Raw genomic sequence first — 20,773 nt, 5'->3', positions numbered from 1 at the left:
CCCTCGACGAAATTTAAGGGTAGAGAGATTAACGAGGAGCACACACGTTAGCCCGTAACCTCCCTCCCGTGGCCTATGCCCCGTAAGTGTAGGATTATTGCTAACAAACTACATGCAGTAGTCAACTAACACACACCATGCACCCCCAGGCTGCATCTACACTGGTGCAAGGCGCTGCCCCTGGTTCAAACCCATTTGTGTTTGCACTCGGCTACTGAGTTCCAGATGTGCTCGTGCCGCTGCCGCCACGCACTCTACCTCGGTGCTTCTCTAGCTGCTCATCTGCCCGCGTCATGTCGCAATACACCCAATTTACTTTGAACCTAGCTGGCTACTAATGAAACCCTACTTGACTATTACACCATGGAACAAATTAAACATGACCTAATCTTAAATGCCTAACACTAATAACAAGATTAGTTCCAACAATGCTTTCGAGGACAAAGTGAAAGAAAAACAAAGGGCATAATAGAGATTGCTTTTGAGGGACAAAGGGAAAGAGAAAGAAAAAGAAAAAGGGAGAGATTCTCCTACTGTCTAGTGGAGAGCACAGCAGTCGCCAGTCATTCAACATAAACTTTAAGCTTTAATCGAATCGATGTGCAGACTCCGACAATCTCCTGTCCTGAGCACAAATCCCAAGGCTCGTGCACGGCAAGTATAATATTGGTGTAGCTACGGAGTATATGGGAGGTCCGCCACATCTTTGGCATATGTAGATATTGTTGTCAGATCTAGACCCTATGGTTTGAAATATTTCGCTGCCTGCTCAATGTTATTTCGCTGCCGACGACATGGAGAGGTATCAGGTATAATTAAATAAAGAAATTGCTAGATGAGATTTAACTACTATGCAACTTCACCATCACAGCATTGAACTTGTTGCAAGATCGTGCAACTGTAGCGTTTTTTTTCCCAGTCGCGCAACTGTAGCTTGTACACGTACTTCGTTCAACGCAGCTGCGTTTGTTTCTCGGTTGTCTACGTTTCTTGTTTTCCCTAGGCTAGGCCCAGTGGCGAAATTTGATGGAGCTGAGCTTAATTGCAAGTTGTTATGATGGAGCTGAACTTTTGTTTTCAACTATTTGCGCAGTGCCATAATGTGCTCTCCATGATTGATGCTTGCATGCACTTTCTCTGTTTCTATTAACGCGGTAATGTGGTTTCCATAATGTGGTCTCCATAATTCCTATAGACTTTGCTATATGTACTTGGGCAACTTGTAGCTAGCTTGTTTATTAAGTTTGGCAAACCAACCTTGCTTCCCCTAGTCACCACATCGGTGAGTTCTATCTCAAGCTCATCGACCTAAGTAGAAATCATGTGATTCGACCTAGCAAGCCGCCTCCTTCTCGGTGAAGAATAAATGTTCTGTGCGCTGATCTCTGGATTGGCCCGATGAGCTTTGCATCTAAATGCGCATCATTGGTCTCGGCAATGCGTCACGCCTCAGCCCGACGGTGCAATTTTGCACCTCACGGTATACAATTCTAAAGGGAGGGGCCCAAAAATCAGTGTGGTCGTCCTCCTCCGAGAAACTAGGCAGCACACGACATCGGAGGAAGTACCGGAGCACCGTGATGTCATATGCATGCGCCGCCAGCTCCACTGTTTCGAATGTGCCAAGCCAATTCTTTACCTGTATCGGGTTGCGGATCTCCACCTTGAAGTGGCCTGGCTGGCAGCGCCACATTCCGCGTTACGATGCGGGAGCCTATTTCAGGGGGGGGGGGGGGGGTCGGCAGCCAAGAACCTCGGGGGAGGAAGCCACAATCGAATCGGGGTGGCTGGAAGCCGGAATCGGTGGTTCAGCTTTTGCGGGCGATGAAGGTTGCCAGATTTGGGCACTAACGGCAGGGATGTGACTCGAGGGTGTCCAGAAATCGTGGTGGAAACGACTGGCAGTGTCGCATAGTAGTTCATGGCTTCCGGTTCGTAGTCCTGCCGCTGGTCGATTAGGATTCTGTGGATTGGGATGTTTCCGTTAGGCGGTTGGGGTTCGAGGAGCAACATTTCATTTTTTCTGCAGCCGGAAGAGGCAGCGCAGATATACAACACTTGTAGTAAAAATTTGGGACAGTTCCAAACTTCTTTTGCACCAAATTGAGACAAAGATTCTGGTGAAGCTGTATTTTTAGCCTTAAATGACCTAAATAAATGGAAGAGGTTCCGGAGCACCGTGGTGCTCCACCCCCCTATATGAACATTAAGTAAAAAAAAAACCAACTCTTTTAAGATAACTAGGATTTTTGGGATATCAAACCTAGGCACCCAATCTATCTCCGTCTGAAATTTTGTAAAAAGAATACTAGGAAATGTGTTGGTGGCAAAAGTGCCAAAAAATTCCTATGTACAGAAAAAAAAACTTCTTGAATGAATGTAGGTCAGACTGTATTTTCTTCACCACAGATACATGTTCTGATATTTTTTCATGAAATTTCACACAAGAGTAGGTTGGGCACCCGGGATTGATATCGTAAGATTTTAGATTTTTTTTTTAATTTTCCTGGTACTTTAAATTTAAAATTCATATATGGGAATGGAGCACGAGGATGCTCCTGTGTATTTCCCCTAAATAAATTACTTTTTTGGCGCATGGCTGTAGTTTTTGGGCACAGCCTATAGATGGGGAAATGATTCTAAGTAGTCGATCAATCTCCAGCAGGTCTTCCACCGCCTCCCTTGTTTGACACGTGGCCTACTGGACCACGTCACTCTTCCTGATCTTATCTCTGCAACAATGGTGTTGTTGCAGAACGGTGGAAGTGAACAACGGTTGCACAAGTGGGCGACACGGCTGGAGATGTTGCAATTTTTGCAAGATGGATCTTGCTCTGCACAAAATTCGATATGATGGATATGCGGTTGCAACTGTTCCAAAAATGTTTTTGTTGCAGAAAATTAGAAAAGAAGAGGTTTGTGCAACATTAGTCTTGTTACAGAAAATTAGAGAAGAGAAGGTTTTGCAATAAGGGTCTTGCTGCAGAAAATTAGAAAAGTAAATATTTGGTCATAAAGGTCTTGTTGCAAGAAAAACGATACAGATAACTTGCATCAACAATCGGACGGCTCGCGGAGCGTCCGCCCATCGACACGTAGCACGTCCCAGTCCTTAAGATTTCCGACATTTTATTTGTTTTGGACAAGCAAGAGCAAACCCCGATTAAAGGATGGTAGGGAACGACCAAAAAGACAGGACGCCTTGTCGCCTCCGTGTTCAGTTCCAATTCCTTGCTTCCCTCGTCGGCAATTCAAATCCAAAAGAAAAGGGAAGCAGCTGCAGGGCCCTCCCGAAAGCCAAAGCAGCAAAGCGGAAAAGCGAACTCTACAATCATACGCACTTCATCGGAAAAGCAGTAAACGAGCAGGAGAGGCCGCTCACTCAGCACAATCATACACACTTCCACTCGACTCTTTAAGACGACGCCTTGCCACCCCCTCCACTTCCGTCCCTTCCCTTCCTTGTCACCCTCGCTGTACTCTCTCTGCTCCATCACCAACGCAACCAGACAGCATGTCCATGTCGAGCGGCGGCGACCGGCCGTCCACGTCGAGGCCGCCGCCGGCAGAATTGCAGTCATACTCCGGGGAGGGATCCTCCGTCGAGGACGAGGAGAGCGAGCTCGTGCCAGCCTCCCTCGCGCCCATCGTCCCTATTCTCCGTGCCGCCAAAGAGATAGAGGAGGAGAACCCGCGCGTCGCATACCTATGTAAGTATATTACTTACTTTGCACTTGCGTACTGATTAGACACTCACGCTGCTCCTATCTCGACTCTTCGCACGTGGCTACACACCAACTACCAAGGCAATAACAGTCTATGCTTAGAGTTATTATTACTGAAACCAACATGATCCTTTCTTTATCAACTTTCTGCCTAGGACTAGGATACAGCTTTATCTTGTCTATAAGATGTAGTTTATCCAGTGAACTGCTTGTGCCTAAGATGAGGTATTATGAGTACAAAGCAAATTACGACACTAGCCATAGAAAAATTAAGAAAAATAACATTAGCTATATGGGTTGGGTTTGCCCTGCTATATCGATCTTGTCATATAAAAAACTTAATTTAGTTTAGCACCTGCGGTTCCATATTCTCAGGCTGGGCGAATGACCATGGTTTTCATGCTACTGATTTTTGCTCACGTATAGCTCCTTATTTGCTACTTTGTTTCTACCTGACTTGTTGAGTTATTATTATTGGTACGTCCTCAACAAGGTCGGACTAGTGCATACAAGAAGGCGCACGAGATGGATCCAAACTCAGCAGGGCGCGGAGTTCTGCAGTTTAAAACCAATCTGTTGTATAGGCTGAAAAAGGTATGCACTCAGATAATTCTCGGCTTTTGCATGCAGCTCGAAATCCTACTTATGATAAATTTTCCAGAACAAGTAATTTCATTAAATACTGTAGTTCCTTTTTGTAGATGGCCAGTGGTTTCATTCTCGTATTTGTTTCTCTTCCTCTGCATAATATATGGAAAAGAAAAGTGTACCGAGGAAAATCTAATTTCAGGGCGTTCGGTAGCTGGCTTATCTGGAGAACACATGTGTGTTGGCCTTTGAACTTGCTAGATCAAATCACCCAGAGACGCTAGCGCCTACGTGCAAAGCTAGCTTCAAAGCTAGCAAGCAGACAGCTTGATTGATCTTCCGGGAGCAGTGCACGTACACACTTCTAGGAACATACGTACACGAACTTGGTTTGACTAGCTACGACAGGAGGCGGAGCGAACAGGAGAACTGAACGATGTATTTTTGATTGCCGCAGGGGCGTGTCGCTCCTGGAGTTTCTATTGCTTTGATCTTTTTCGTTACAACGTGGTGGGGGTACAGGCATATATGTATATGCGTAAGATAGCTTGAAGCTAACCGACTTGGTGTCCTAGTGCTAATCCTACTTGGTATGATATACATGTACTAGTCGGACATGCATACAAATGTGTAGCTGGTACACCGTCATGTTTAATTCTAACAATGTGCATCGTCCAATACGCTCACTTCGTGTCTTCTCTCCCAAACATCACGTCTCAGAGCATCCTCAGTCGTCGGAGGGGCTGCTACCTGCCACAGCCTTCCTTTCGACCCATGATTAGTCACCGCCATCATCTTACTCTGCAACCCAGGCAAGCTGCCACAATATCCTACAGCAAGGTGCGTCAGCCACACCGTCCTCCCAAGCACCTCCTTAACCGGATACATTGTCGATGACGCCATCACTACCCCTATCCCCATGGTGAGACCGTCAGCCTACCACCAACGCATCCTTCCCCATCGGTGCCCATGACACACCGCTGTTTGCGTAGGATATGGCTGACTGTTAGGTATTGCAAGCAATTCATGGTGTACCCTCCATCTCCATGTAGTCCATTTCCTTTGCATTCCATGTTCAGGTAACCTCCTCAATATATGAGTGAGATGGGCATATATTTTCCAATTTGCATGCCTCAGACAATGAACCTGTTTGACTGAATTCATCCCTGAAGCTAGCGCTTATCTTATGATCTCTAATCATGCACCTGAGTTATTTGATTTTCTCCCTCACACGGTTCTGTGTTTGTGTGATGCCGGTGCCATGTACCGCTTGCTGAAGAGCATGGACATGACCAAATGTCGCATATGTTACGTTGAACAACAGTCGGCGAGGGACCGGAGTTTTCTTTGTGGTCAATAGTTAGGAATTGGCTTGGCTTCACATTTAGCTTCGGTTGCACATCCCGTTTTCAAGGAGAGGCCGAGTGGTGTGGAGGAGGTGATTCAGGTTGTTCGGCAGAATAAGGTGGAAGCCGTTCAACGTCTTCATGGCTACATTTCTATAACAGTAATAAAACTTACTGTTACTTGAATTCCACCTCTTAGACATCGCCTCTAATAATCAGCGTATCGCATGTTGGAACTCTAGCCCTCAGGATCGGTCACATCTATTTATCACGAATACACGCACTCAAAAAAACTGATAACAAAGGACCATTGCTGTTCCCTTTTTTCTATTTTATTTCCTTTTTGTTTTTCTCCATGCTGTTACAATCTCAATATCAGATGCAAATATTGCTCGTGTTTCCTATTATTTTCACTCACTGAAGATCCGCAACTTGTCGACTCATCGACTTAACCATTAGGCGTGCACACTTAGTATGACACATCTGAAAACATGCAGCGCATCTCCCTACTCTACTATGTAGTGTCACTATCATTGTTTAGTCGTTGCCTTGCACACGGTTCACACCATACTCCATTTGTGCTTACTTGCACTAGATTCTGTCTCTACTGGTCACACACCTCCTCACTTTACGATGACTTCGTCTACCACTGTCCGCCTACGGCCTCACACCGAATCCACACTAGGTGCAACGAGGATGCTCGACGAGGACAGGAACATGACCGACAAAACACACTTCACACTGCTTCAACTACAACGAATTCGTGTTGAGACGAGTACTTGGACACGACGATGACAAACAGACACAAAGACGAGTGAGGCGTACTAACTCACACAACCGCTTGAGTCATCTGACTCCTATGGATGATGATCTTGATGAGTTCCATGTCATTGTCGAGGCGATCGAGAGATAGACGAGCACTACCTAGAGACGAGAGAGAGAGAGAGAGAGAGAGAGAGAGAGAGAGAGAGAGAGAGAGAGAGAGAGAGAGAGAGTTTTCGCTGCCAACGTCACAGCTCTCTGTTTTCTGTTATTCCATCGCTTAATAGGATTACATCCGAGTGGTAACTACCTCCCGGCCGGGCTGCTTTGATCCGTATCTGTCGCCCCATCCAGAGACTGGATCACAAGCGAACGGCAACGACCGGGAGAGAGGTGCGTGCTAGGGGCACCCTCCAACTACTTGCATGCGCAGGTCACATCCCGACCATGCACAACATTATTTTTTTCAAACAGAAAACTAAGCTCATACGTTGCATGCATGAGATTGAACTAGGCCTAACATTTCACCCCCTCAATCTCACTGCACAATGCCGATCACCCCAAGCTTCTGCCTCATCTCGATGAAACGAACACGCCCGAGTGCCTTGGTCAGTGCATCAGCTAGTTGATCTTGAGTCCCCACATGATCAATCTCCACTTGTCCCTTCTCAATGCAATCTCGGACAAAGTGAAACTTCACATCTATATGCTTGCTTCTATCATGATGGACTGGGTTCTTGCATAAAGCAATGGCAGATTTGTTGTCCACCAACAGTTTGAACCTTGCTGGTGACGCTCCTGTCATATCTTCCAACAGCCGGCTCAGCCACAATCCCTGGCATGTTGCAGCAGCTATAGCTACATACTCCGCCTCACAAGAAGACAGAGCAACAATTTTCTGCTTCTGAGAACTCCAAGTGATCAGGTTCTTACTGAGAAAGAAGACATGTCCAGAGGTGCTCTTGCTGTCGCCGGTGTCGCCGGCGTGATCACTATCACTGAACCCGAGCAGCTTGGCACTGTCTTGACCCCTCTTGTAGCTGCATCCATGGTGCATGGTGCTCCTTATGTATCTCAGAATTTGTTTGACTGCCGCTCAATGGTGTGTGCTGGGTTTCTCCATGAACTGCCTGACAATACCCACTGAGTGCGCGATGTCAGGCCTTGTGTTCACAAGATAACGCAGACTTCCGATCACCTTGCGATACAACGTGGCGTCAAATGGCTCTCCACTATCGTCTTTCTTCAGTTTGAGGCGACATTCCATCGGAGTGTGACAACCATTGCAATTTCCCATGTTCGCCATCTCCAGGATATTTTCAGCATTGCCCTTCTGATTGAGTGTGATGCCACTGTTGTTCTGCTCCACTTCAATCCCTAAGTAGTAGCTCAACAGTCCAAGATCACTCATTTTAAATAGCTGCTGCATCTGATTCTTGAAGGAGAGTATGTCCTCTCCATTGGTGCCCGTGATCATCAGATCGTTCACATAGACCACCACCAGCAGGTAGGACTGAGCGTCGCCGCGTCGATAGATGGCGTGCTCCAGGGGACTCCACGTGAATCCAAGAGATGCAAGAGTCTCATCCAGCTTGGCATACCATGCACACGGAGCCTGATGCAATCCGTACAATGCCTTGCGCAGCCGCAGTACACTTCCCTCTTGTCCAACAACCTCATATCCTAGTGGTTGGGCGACGTAGACCTCCTCGCTGAGATCGCCGTTGAGAAACACCAATTTCACATCCATATGATTTACCTCCCAGCCTGAGTGCGCGACGAGAGCAAGCAGCAGCCGGACAGTCTCCATGTTCGCCACGGCAGCGAAAACTTCCTCAAAATCCACCCCTTGACGCTGCACATACCCCTTCGCAACGAGGCGGGCTTTGTGTTTGACGATGTTGCCCGCCGGATCCCTCTTGACCTTATACACCCACTTCAGCCCAATTGCTTTGCGGCCGGCGGGAAGAGTGGCAAGCTCCAAGGTCTTAGTGTCGACGATGGATTTCATTTCATCATCGATGGCGCCCTTCCATGCCTTGCTCCCAAGGGATTCGTCCACGTCATGTGGCTCCTCGGTACTGAACAGGCAGCGCACCAGACGACAGCGCTCGAACTGCTCGCGCACTGCCTCATCTTCGATGTCCTCCAGTAAACTTGAGAAGCGTCGGTAGCGAACTGGCTGGCCCGTAGGCACATTGCACCCGTTGTCGTGAGACGGAGGGGTGGCCCAGCGAGCCCTCGGCGGGTCTGTGGGTGTCACCTGCTCGGACTGCGACGACTCAGGCGCATCCACTACTGGCTGCGGCGTCCCCAAGGCTGGTGTAGAGGGTGTCGCCACGCTTCGAGTGGTGACCGGCGTGGTGGTCGAGCCACTGTCGATCTCCCGGACACTGTTGTCCATGGTGTAGACCACGGTAAATGTCGCTGGCGCCGCGGTGACTGCGCTCGTGCCTGGGGTGCTCCAAGTCCATGGCCTGCTTTCCTCAAATATTACATCCCGGGTCACCTGCACTTTCTTAGTGGGTGGATCATACACACGGTAAGCTTTGGATCCCTCCTCATACCCAACAAAAATCATCAGGGCTGATCTGTCCGAGAGCTTGCTTACCCCTGGACCTTGCTTCTTGACATGCGATGTGCAACCAAACGTGCGTAGGTGTTGCACGCTTGGCCTGCAGCCATGCAAGGCCTCATAGGGCGTCACACCATTCAGGCTTCTTGTCGGAGCTCGATTGAGTATGTACACTGCTGTTCTCACGGCCTCTGCCCAGAAGTAGGATGGAACCTTCATGCTCTTCAGTAAACAGTGCGCCATCTCGACCACAGTCTGATTTCGCCGCTCCACCACACCATTCTGTTGGGGAGAATACGGCACTGTGGTGAAGTGCTTGACTCCATGCTCTTCACAATATTGCTTGAACTTTGTGGAGTTGAACTCACCCCCCCCCCCCCCCCCCCTGTCAGATCTGAATGCCTGCAGTTTGCAATTCCTCTCTGCTTCAGCCAGTTTACGCACCATCTTGAAACGCTCAAAGGCTTCATCTTTAGTCTTAATCACTTCCAACCACATGTACCTTGTGCAGTCATCAACAATCAACAAGAAGTATCTGTTACCTCCTGGCGTGGTTGGTGAGATGGGGCCGCACAAGTCGGTGTGAACCAGCTCCAGGTTGCGTTCGGCTCAGTATGCAGCAGCTTTCGGGAAGGGAGCTCGGTGTTGCTTCCCCAGTGCGCACCCATTGCAGTACTCCTCGACGTGATCGAGCAGCGGCATCCCGCGTACCATCTCCTTAGCAGACATGGCACGCAGAGCACGAAGTGAAGGTGCCCCATACGGGCGTGCCACCTCCACGTTTCGTCGTCTTGCTTGGACAGCAGGCACTTGGGCGCGTCGATGGTCAGGATGCCAGTGTACAACCTGCTCGTCGTGCGAGCGACACGGGCCAGAACCCATTGCCCCGGATCATGTATTGTCATGACACCAGTCTCGATCACCACCTTGCAGCCAGCCTCGTCGAGCTGACCTATAGAGATGATGTTGCTGCGCAGACTCGGAATGAAGTAGACCTCGGAGAGTGCACGCTCGTGACCGCCCTGCCCCTTGAAGACGACAGCACCACGCCCACGAATCGCAACAAGCGACCCATCTCCAAACTTGACAGAGCCATGCACGCTCTCGTCAAGCGTGGCGAACATGTGACGTTCTCCTGTCATATGACTACTTGCATCAGTATCAAAGTACCAAGTTCCATCAGGCGAGGGGACTGGGATTACCTTCTCCTCATTGAGGAAAACAGCTAGCGGTGCCACTCTACTTCCGTGGATACTGGGGTGTTGACCACGGCCATCAGCAAGACCTACTCATGCTCATCTCCTGGACGTACGAGATTGGCCTGCTCTTGTCTCCCCTTCTGCTCTTGTTCACGAAGCCACGTGCGACACTCTTTCTTCCAGTGGCCTTGTATACCACAGTGATGACACTTGCCTTTCTTTTTTTTGTTGCCGGAGCAGGATCAAACACCAGGCTCTGATGCCAATTGTTGTTGTCGAGGCGATCGAGAGATAGACGAGCACTACCTAGAGACAAACGAGAGAGAGAGTTTTCGCTGCCAACGTCGCAGCTCTCTCTTTTCTGTTATTCCTTCGCTTAATAGGATTACATCCGAGTGCTAACTACCTCCCGGCCGGGCTGCCTTGATTCGTATCTGTCGCCCTATCCAGTGACTGGATCACAAGCGAACGTTTACGACCGGGAGAGAAAAGCGGAAAGAGGAGGTGCGTGCTAGGGGCAGCATCCAACTACGTGCATGCGCAGGTCACATCATTATTTTTTTCAAACAGAAAACTAAGCTCATACGTTGCATGCATGAGATTGAACTAGGCCTAACATTCCAGGCATCCAGCACCGCTCCCATCAACAATCTTCATTCGTAACCTTGCCGATGACAATTTGCATCCTTCCTCCTTGTTGCTCCGCCGAACGGCGCTCCATGAACAACGATTGCCTGCTCGTGCTCACCACTACACCACCCGGCGGTTATATCGTCTGCCTTGAGGCGTTAATAGGGTCATCACCCCGGGCCAAGCGTGGCTTCAAATCCTGAACCTTGCTTACATACAAATTGTTGGAACTCTTGCCCTCAGGATGAATACCAATCAAATATCATGAACACTTGCGGACACAAAAACTGATATTTGAGGGCCTTGTCGTGCCTTTTCTTCCTTTTTATTTTATTTTCTTTATATCTACAGTGTTACCATCTCAAGATCGGCTGCACATATATGTACAGCAACCAGAACCAGTGCATACCCAACCCGAGTCAGCCTAAGAGCATCTCCAGCCGTTCGGCCCCCCAGGACGCCGAAAAAGAGCCGCCTGGAGCCGAACCGGCGCTTGCCTGGCGCCTGGGGGCGATTGCGTTCCCAGTTGACCCCCAGGTCGCCGCCAAAATTGCCCGAACTTGACGTTTATTTCATAGAAATTTAAACAGGCTCAGCGATCTGGCACAAACTCGGCGATAATTCATAAAAAATTGTAAAAAAACAGATAAACATGCAAACTACGCCTAGATACGCCTAGCCCTGCTACGCCGCGGATGCCGCCCGCCATCTACATGCCGAGTAGCCTGTAGAAACGGGTGTAGTCGCCGCCATTGTCGTCGTCGTCGTTGCGCGCCCCACCGGAGCCGCCGCCGTCCCTACTGCACCCCTGGCCAGGGTCGCCGACACGCGGTGGGGGGTTGGACGGCCCGGCCTCGCCCTCCTCGTCGCTGTCGAGGACGATGACGCCATCCTCCTCGCGTCCGCGGCGTCGGGCCTGGAGCTCCTCGTATGCCCGGCGCTGGCAGACCACCTGCTCGCGGACGTGGGCGCCAGCATGCCCGCGTGCTCCGGCTTCACGGGGAGCAGCCCCGGCTCGGGCTTCAGCCGGACCAGGTGGAGGGAGCGCGGGGAGAGTCGCGAGGAGGGGAAAGCACCCTCGTTGGTGACGAGGGTGCCGCTGCGGGTGCGGCGCCGTAGCGGCGTCTCCTTCTCCGGCTCCGGGTTGACGAGGCGTAGCGCCGGCGAGCCGGAGGAGAGGGAGCCGGAGCCCGACGAGGAGGATTTCCCCGGCTCCATTCGCCACGGCGTCCCGGAGCTGCCGCGGCGGCGGGAAAACAACAGGCGCGGTGGGTAATCGAGGCGCGGCGTGTTGCCGGTCTCGATGTGGTCGAGGACAGCCTCGAGGGTGCGGCCGGGCACGCCCCACCACTCGCTCTGGCCGTCGGCGTTGAGGCGGCCACGGGTGATGATGCCATTGCAGGAGATGATCTGGTCTTCGCCGCGGCGCTCGAAGTACATCGTCCACAGCGTGTGGCTGTCGGCAGCGTACCTCGGCTCATTCAGCCGCGGCTCCGAGAGCAACGAGTGGATGCGGGCGATCTCGGACCGTTGTGCCACACCTTCAGGCACCGGTGGCACCGGGACGCCGTCGGCGCTCAGCTTGCACGCCCCCGGCACCTGCATGTCCGGGGGCGCCGGATATTCGGCCTCGTGCAGAAGGAGCGCCTCCTCCTCGTGGAGATGGCGGCGGCGGCCGAAGCCGTTCGCCGACGCGGCGTCGCCGGGGTACCTCTCAGCCTTTGCTCGTCGGCGGGGAAGAGGGGGGAGTGCTTTCTTGTGTGTGGCTCTGTAAGGGGAGGTCGGCTTTTATAGCCGGGGCGGGGCGGGGAGAGCTTGCATGCCGGGCGAAGCGTGGCGGGATGCGCGTCGGTGACGCCTCCAACTCGCCGACCGTGAGGCATCAATGGGGGCTGACCGGCGCGGCAGCATTGGCCAGCCTTGGCTTTGATTCACGAGGGAACCGAGGCGATGAGGACGACGAGGCGGCGTCTAATTGACTCGCCGGGCTCATCCCCGTTCGCGCCAAAACCGCGTCCCCGGCGCCCCAGGCGGCCCCCGGCATGCCGGGTTCGGCTTGGGTGCGCCGGCGCCAGTTTCGGCCCAAACCGGCGAAAAACGGGCTCCTTGGGGGGCGACTGGGCCGTTTTTTAGGCGCCGGCGGCAAAAAAAACCGCCTGGGGAGGGCCTGTTGGGGGCGCGGCAGGAGATGCTCTAAACCTGTTTGTACATAAACTCTAAGTTGTCCACTGATTCAAAGTATTTTTTTATTGAAACTTTGGAGGATTAGAATTCTTATGATTTATTTTCTACGTTGGTTGTTTTAGTCATAGGATTAAATCCTATAGGAAATTTCTGTAAGGATTTCCTTGTACTAGTTCTTATAGGATTTCCAGCATCCGCTCAAAATTATTTGAAAGAATGCTTTGTTTTTTCTGTGATGTAATGAAACAACCCAAAATCCTATGGCATTGAGATGGCTATATGTCATTTAATGTTGTGTTTTTCTATTCTCATGTTTCTTGTAATTTCCTAACATAACACAACGCGGGATTAACTCAAACTTAGCTAGCTACCACAGGACAGTTGATCAACATTACACTAACACAGAAGGTGGCCTACAAAACCACCTGCAAAAAATTAAGTCCCGCATGCGATTTCTAAGAGTGTTGCTCCTAAGTACTAAGTGTGCTTTAGTTAATTTCTAAGTGGGCTTTAGTATAACTTTAGTACTAGAAATTAGTACTAAGTGTGCTTTAGTTAATTTCTATAAGAGGGAGTACATTATTTTTACAAAAAGCTCAGTCGTTCCCCTGTTAGAACTGCCATTTACTAGTTTCATTCCATGATTAAGAAAAAAACTTCATCCGGCCGCCCGTGAGCAGTCGGTTCTTCATTAGGGCTTCTTCGTGTAGGACGCTCTACATTTTCCGATACTCAAGCTTGCTGATATACAAATAGCATGATAAGAACAATTTATCTGCACCGCATTATTTCCAACATTTCACATGACATCATGAACAAGTAGATAAACGCTGATGTTAGACGTGCCATTTGTCAAGAAATTCAACTAGGTAATTTCATAGCGCACCAAGTTTAATTAATATCATCATGCTGCATATTAGAGCATGTCAAATGAGCAAGATAAGAAATAGTTCTAGGAGTTTGTGACGACTATAATAAACAGAACATATCTTGGTTGCTTCCGCATAATAGCGTGACCTTCACGATGTAATTATATGGATGTGAAAGCTAGGGAACAAAGGAAATTAAAGCATGGATTCTTGAACTTGGAATTACCATTCACATAACGCAAATAAATTAATACTTTTCTCTAGACAATTCAAGACTTATGCTGCAAAATTCCACATGAAAGCAGTAGAACTACATGATTAGGGCCAGGCCAACTTTGTCTATCAGAACGCCCCTAAATAAATAAATAAATGATGAAATGAATGAAGAATTCATCATTCAACAAGCTGACATGTGGCCACTCAAAAAAAGGTGATGTTTGTAATTCAGTTTCTTTCATTTTTAACAGTAAAATATACTATTTGGTTTTTCCATCATGTTCTCTTTGATAAAAACGTAACGGTGGCACCCGTGTATAAAATGCATTTTTAAATATATGAAGTATAGAATTATGATGATTTTAATTCTTTCTCTTTAATACTCGGTCATTGTCTAGACACAAAAATATCACCCACCCACAACTGGAATCGACTGATTTGCCGCCGGCCTCAAACGGACGGCAAAGGCCTGAAAATAGACGGTAAAGACTTTGTTGCCATCTTGCTAATGGCAAACAGGGTCGGCAAAGAGTTACTTTGCTGTCAACTTTTCGCTGGACTGATGACAAAGTCTTTGACGTCATATTTTTATCTCTGGCACACGGGAAAGTAGAGTTTATGGTGTCTGTTAGCTAGTGGGCCCCCGTCACGGCTTTGCCGTTTGTTGACTATAAAGCTGACGACAAAGATGTCTTAGTTAAAAAAATCGTAGGGTATGTCCATCCACCTGCATCTGTCATGTTCAGCTACCCGCCTGTGTAATAAGAGGGTGGCTGCCGAGGGGGAAGCCCGGACGTCTCCCAACGGCGACGTGTCTTAGAGCTCTCTGAACAACGATGCGCCAGGAGAGTTGCGTCGTCCTCGCCGGCTGGCTGTTCCCAGCTGCTGTTCGAGGATACCAGAGGAGGGGATACAAGACATCAGAGGTGGTTGTCGAGCGACGGACGTGTCTTGTATGGTCGTGCCTTGTTCCGTACTTGGAGGTTGAGGACGAAGAAGTCGTCCTCGAACAGAACAAGGCCAAGTAAGAGACAGAGCGGCGCGTCAGGGCTTGGGAGTCACCGTAGAGGACAAGTCAACAATGCTGGAGTTGTGGGCGACCGAAACCATAGCCATGAGGTAGGGTTTCGGGCTCCTCCTGCCATGGCCGCGCTAGGGTTTTGGCGCCAATGAAGCTGCTAGATTCAATCCGGCGGTTAGGGAGGGAAAGATAGGAGACGGTAAGGTAGAGGGAGGAGGTCGCCAGCGTTAGAGGGGGACGAGGTCGGCGGCCGTTGGGACCAAGGGGAGACGAGGTGGTCGCATGGGTTGGGATCTGGGAAGAGGATAATGGAGACGAGGTGGACGAAGGAGTTGGGTTCGGGAGGAGGGGGTGGGGAGTGCATGTCCTGGTTCGGATGGGTTGCCCTGCCACATCACTAATCCATGGGGGTGGGGAGTGCATGTGAGCCCAACCAATAGGAAGAAAACACTGTTTTTGTGCTTCTTCACTCGTTGAGTATATGTTAAAATTTAGTAAATTTTCATGAACTTATTCCACGTCTTTTAGGAATCATAAACCAATACCACGTCAAATTTCATATTGTTTAGACCTTATTTGCATTTAAAGAAAATTGATACAATCATTTTGTCTATAGTTATTTCGAAAACAAACGGCAAATACATTGCCATCAGCCCGAGAGTAAACAGAGAACTAAGTATATATTTGCTGCCAGCTTCCCTATACATTTTCAGTCTACCATTCTTTCTTGTTAGTGTTTTCACAATTTTTTCGCCAGCTTTTCTTTGCCGTCAGCAGCTTACGCCAAAAAATGGACTTTGCCGTCAGCCCAACGAAAAGCTGACAACAAAGACCTCGACACATAGCAAATTTCCTGATTCCTATAGTGACCCCTTAAATCAAAGCTAATCGTCCGGGGTGTCCAGCACCCCCACCTCCACCCCCAAACCCAACCCATACATGTGGAAGAGATGAGGTGGACCATACACAACCAAAGATGACCACCACTTCAGACCAGCCCATGTTGCCCCAGACCAACACAACCGTGTCCCCGCAAATATCCCACCTTGGACCAAATCCTAGTCCTCATTCTGTCACTCTCCGCTTTGCTCCTCTCCCTATATCCTCTCCTCCTTGTCTCCCCCCTCCCCCATCCTCCATGTCACATCCGCTCCCCATGACCAGCTCCAGTAGTGGGGCGGATACCCTTGATAGAAATGTTATGTTGCATGTGAATGTAGAAGACGAGGACCTCACGCTCCACATCATGCTTGAATGGTCACGAATGGACATGAGCGATATTTCGAGCTCCAAGCAACCCAATGTGGTGCAGAGCAACAATGAGACCGAATGCTCTACACCGTTGCGGTCTCCATATCGAATAGGAAGTGTAGGCCACATCTCGTGCCAAACAGCGTGCTGCAAAAGAGGTCGGCGGAGGATGTTTGTGCGTCCTTTAGGTCCACTCTAGCTCATCTGGAGGATGGTCTCCTTCAAACATCATTTGCCGGTCATTGGCCTCGGCGGAGCTTGATGTGAGGTGAATCTGCCGGAAGAACGCAAAGGTGCTCTAACATGCCATTGATGACTCCGAGCATGTCGCTCTCGAGAACGCGCCTGCCACAGCGAGAGCCACCCGCCTCCCAAAGGAGCAGGGTCGTGCCGCCCACTTTTTGGCTGGGATCATCTTCTCCTCGTTGTTTGAGAGCGGCACGACGAGCGACATTAATGACTCCGCTCCGGCCGCCGATGCCTTTTGGTGACACAAGGGGGAAAGGACCGAAGAGGAAGTGGTGAAGCGTGGCACCGTCTTCCTATGCTAGAATCTATCTATCTATCTAGCTTACCTATCGTTTAGGCTTATCTTAAGTCGGTGATGATGAACATTTTGTGTCGGGTTGTAAATATCATCTACACACACACACACGATAGGACCGTAGTCTTTTTCTTTCTCATCCACATTTTCTTCCTTGCAAGCCATTAGTGTAAGTGATGCCCATTAATTAGATCACTTTCCAATATTTCTATGCATGCACTAGACCATCCACAGCAACTGATTCCTACAAAAACTGTCACATGCCATTTTCTCATTATCAATTGATTCCCTACCAAAAGAAACACATGTTATATCATCCGTGTGCGCATTCTTCTATTGGCTAATTTCAGCCTCATGCCTCCCAACATAAGTACATGATTATTGCTATGTGTATAATGTATTATTGTATGATTTTGGTATGACGGTTAAAATCCACCATCAAATTTTTTATTTCCGATGTACTGAATGCCCACAAATATATTTAAATACTCTGGGTATGTGATATCAAAGGCATTTGAAACTATACAATAATATAAATGTGCATACTGTTATATCACATTACAAATATTTAATACCCATTTTCGTAAAAAAGTTATACAGCCATGAATGTGACACACTCAATTACCAGAAAAAAAGATATTTACAAATATGTCTAATTGGCAGTAACCAATATATTTGTAAGTGCATACTCAAGTCCCATAAACAATTCGTATACGAAAAATGCATACCCCGACAGGAAATTTATATGTATTATACCCATGAAAAAACATATATACCTTCACACAAAATTTATGTGTACATAACCATAGATGTTCATACCCAGACATGAAATTTATGTACATACCTAACGTGAAATTCATGTGTACGCACCTAGACGTAAAATTTATATGTCCATAGCTGACATAGATATACTGAGGTATGTCTCCCGAGGAATATAATAACTAAATTATACTTGTGGAAACAAAAATATTTTGCCATGAATTACGATTTAAATATTAATAGGCCAATAACACGTGATCCATAATAAGTGTCTCAGTTTTGAAGTAAGATTATACTACTAGCTTAGTTCAACACAAGATCATACCTATCCATTATATATATTTGTTTGTGTTTGTGGGATCTATTGTGATGTCTCAAATTGTATATACTTAAAATGTTGCATAGGTAATATAGTTGGAGGGGGGGGGGGGGGGGGGGAGGGGGTATGAGGGGGATAGTTGCGGAAGCAGAGAAATGAGGGGCGACCGGTTGCTGATGGCATAGGTGTCAAATTATACCGGCCAGGGTATAGATACTCTTATGGGTGTAATATTAGGATTGGGTAGCTTTGGATACAAAACCGCCCATGGGCTACAGTTCTTGGAGGCATGCTTTGTATTTTTGTCCCATCTCAGTGATTTTGAGTGGCGGCTTTGTTTTATTAATCGCCTCCAATGGAGTAAAAAATATCACATGTGTTAGGGTTATTACAGGAGGTTTAGTTTCTTTGGGTCAAAACTGCCTCCAAGGGACGTGTCTAATATATGGTTCTGTACTAGCGACTTGGTACATGCATTAGCTGGCCAAACCTAAATTTCAGATTAATTTCACCATGTTAACACTTGCATTACGAAGATATTTGGATCATAGCTTACTATTTAGCCATGCCTCCAAGAGTTTTGTTGCTTAAATGATTTCTATGTCGAGTTGATTGAAGAGTTTTCTTATGTGCTACTAATTTTATGGTTCCTGTGTGTCCAATTAGATTGGTTGATTCGTTGTTTTGGTAATTAGTTAACACCATAGTGCTGTAATTGTTATCTTTGTCGTTAATATCTCTAGATTACAGTGTATACCATTTTGTCGTGGTAGTTAGTTTCCTAGCTGCTAAGGTTATAGTTATCACTGGGATGATGAAGTAGTAACCAACTTGTATATGTTACAAGTACCACGATAGCATGAATGCAGTTATCTATTTGTTTAGGCTATAGCTACCACCATGTATGGTAAAACAAGTAGTTACCCAAGCTTAATTCTACAGTTTCCACCATGACACTCATGTAGCTACCTAGTTATTCTTGCTATAGCTATCACTGTAATACTGATGTTGTTACCCGGTGATGCTAGTCACTCTTTGTTTTAGACCAGTGATCCTAGTTACTCTTTAACCTTATGCCACTAATGTAGTTACTTGTTGTTCAAGTTATAATTACTACTTACCAGCCAACTATCAATTTTTTTAGTTACCCAACGTTTTGTGGTGGCTAACTGCCTTGGTATTAATATAGTTAACCCACGTTTTGTGTTAGCTATCGCCATGATTTCGATGTTGTCACCCTATGGGACTAATGTGGTTACCCAACTTATCATGTTATAGTTTTCACTCTGTTATTGTTGTGGTTACTCCCATGGGACTAATGTCGTTATCCCAATTTTTGGGTTAGATTATCATCATATTAATGATTTGGTGATTCATATGGGATTAATATAATCACCCGCCTTTTATTTTAGAGTTTTCACCATGGTACTAATATGGCCACATCCATGTGATTGATGTAGTTATCAAGCATTTTCATGTTAAGAGTTATCACCACGCTACAGATGTAGTTACTCCCATGCGGGTAGTGTAGTTATCCAACTTTTCATTTTAGAGTTATCACAATGGTACCGATATGGTTACTTGTAGTTACCAAATTTTTCATGCTAGAGTTATCACGGTGTATCGGTGTGGAAAGTCCCATGAGACTAATGTAATTACCCAAGTTTTCATGTTAGAGTTATCACCGTGGTGTCGTTGTGGCTACTCGGATGTACAAGTTAAATTTTACCACCATATTAGTGATATACATAACTTGATGTTCAAGCATGATCTAGTTATTAAGTGCTAACTACATGTGAATAGTCTGAGATATCACGTATTATTCACTTTTGACTTCTGAGCTAAAAAGGTGGCAAAGCATACCTAGGCCAGATTTGTAATCCGATACCAATTTTTGAAATATATAGTTCCCCTTTTAAGGTAACTTTTATGTTTGAAAAGGCATCAAAAGCATTCCAAAGGGAATTTATCTTTCGGCCTGATAACTAGTTGTGAACAGGTTGGTTACTCGCGTATTACTGTCTGGTAACTTTGTAGCTCGAAAAGAAGTCATCGAGCCGTGATCATCAGAGATCTCTATTATTTTGAATGTTTTAGGTTCCATGTTAAATGTTGCCGACATCTGAAATTTATATTTATATTATCTTTAACATGTACACTTGATCATTTGAGAAAATGTTGATCGTTGCTAGCTCGCTCGCAATTTGGACGCACTAGCTGGCTCTCTCTAGAGTTCTTACAATGGTTAGTGGGGTCGGTAGTTGTGCCGACATTATGTGTTCAAGCTATCTAAACAACTACACTTGTGTAGGCATGTCCTGCTGCCGAGAAGTGTTAGCGTTAATGTTATGGCCATGCCTGGACATGGGTCTGAACACTAGCGTGCCACATTTTCCCTTGTCTATGTAATGCGCGTCCAATAACATATGTCATATGGCAAGAGGGATCAGAACTAGTGCTTTTAGCACTGGTACCAAGTCAGGTATCAGTGGGTGCGCTGTTCTTCTATGCATTTAGTTACTGTTAACGGCTTGACCTAATTACTACTCGAACAGATAATGATTCTAATAACCTGGAATAGCATTCTGAAACCGAAATACTACATCTACGAGAAGCTACGAAATGATTTTTGTAAATTGCCTAATAATCAATCTGCCCCCCCCCCCTCTGATTTTCAGTTGGGTGGGGCCCTCTCCTTCCCCGTCTCCAGGCCTAAGTATCCATGTTGCCTTTTACGTAAAACACATAAGTTTATTTACGATAAGTGTAGCATTACTCTTCTGAA

The 20,773-nt window shown here is 47.4% G+C and overlaps 1 protein-coding gene across 2 annotated transcripts in view; it reads left to right on the top strand.

The window, feature by feature from the left end:
• The first annotated feature begins 3,391 nt into the window (after nt 1–3,391).
• Nucleotides 3,392–20,773, top strand: part of LOC125517287 (putative callose synthase 6) — a 72,295-nt gene continuing 54,913 nt past the window's right edge. For both annotated transcript variants that reach the window (XM_048682469.2, XM_087531352.1), the window contains exons 1-2: nt 3,392–3,710; nt 4,219–4,319. In XM_048682469.2, coding sequence (XP_048538426.2) covers nt 3,515–3,710; nt 4,219–4,319 — 297 coding nt within the window. In that variant the 5' untranslated portion in view covers nt 3,392–3,514. The remainder of the gene's footprint in view (nt 3,711–4,218; nt 4,320–20,773) is intronic.

Source organism: Triticum urartu, chromosome 6A, assembly GCF_056163025.1.
Source record: "Triticum urartu cultivar PI428250 chromosome 6A, HENAU_Tu73, whole genome shotgun sequence".
Classification (NCBI taxonomy): domain Eukaryota; kingdom Viridiplantae; phylum Streptophyta; class Magnoliopsida; order Poales; family Poaceae; genus Triticum; species Triticum urartu.
Note: the sequence above shows the minus strand (reverse complement) of the source record. Positions and strands in the feature narration are given on the sequence as shown.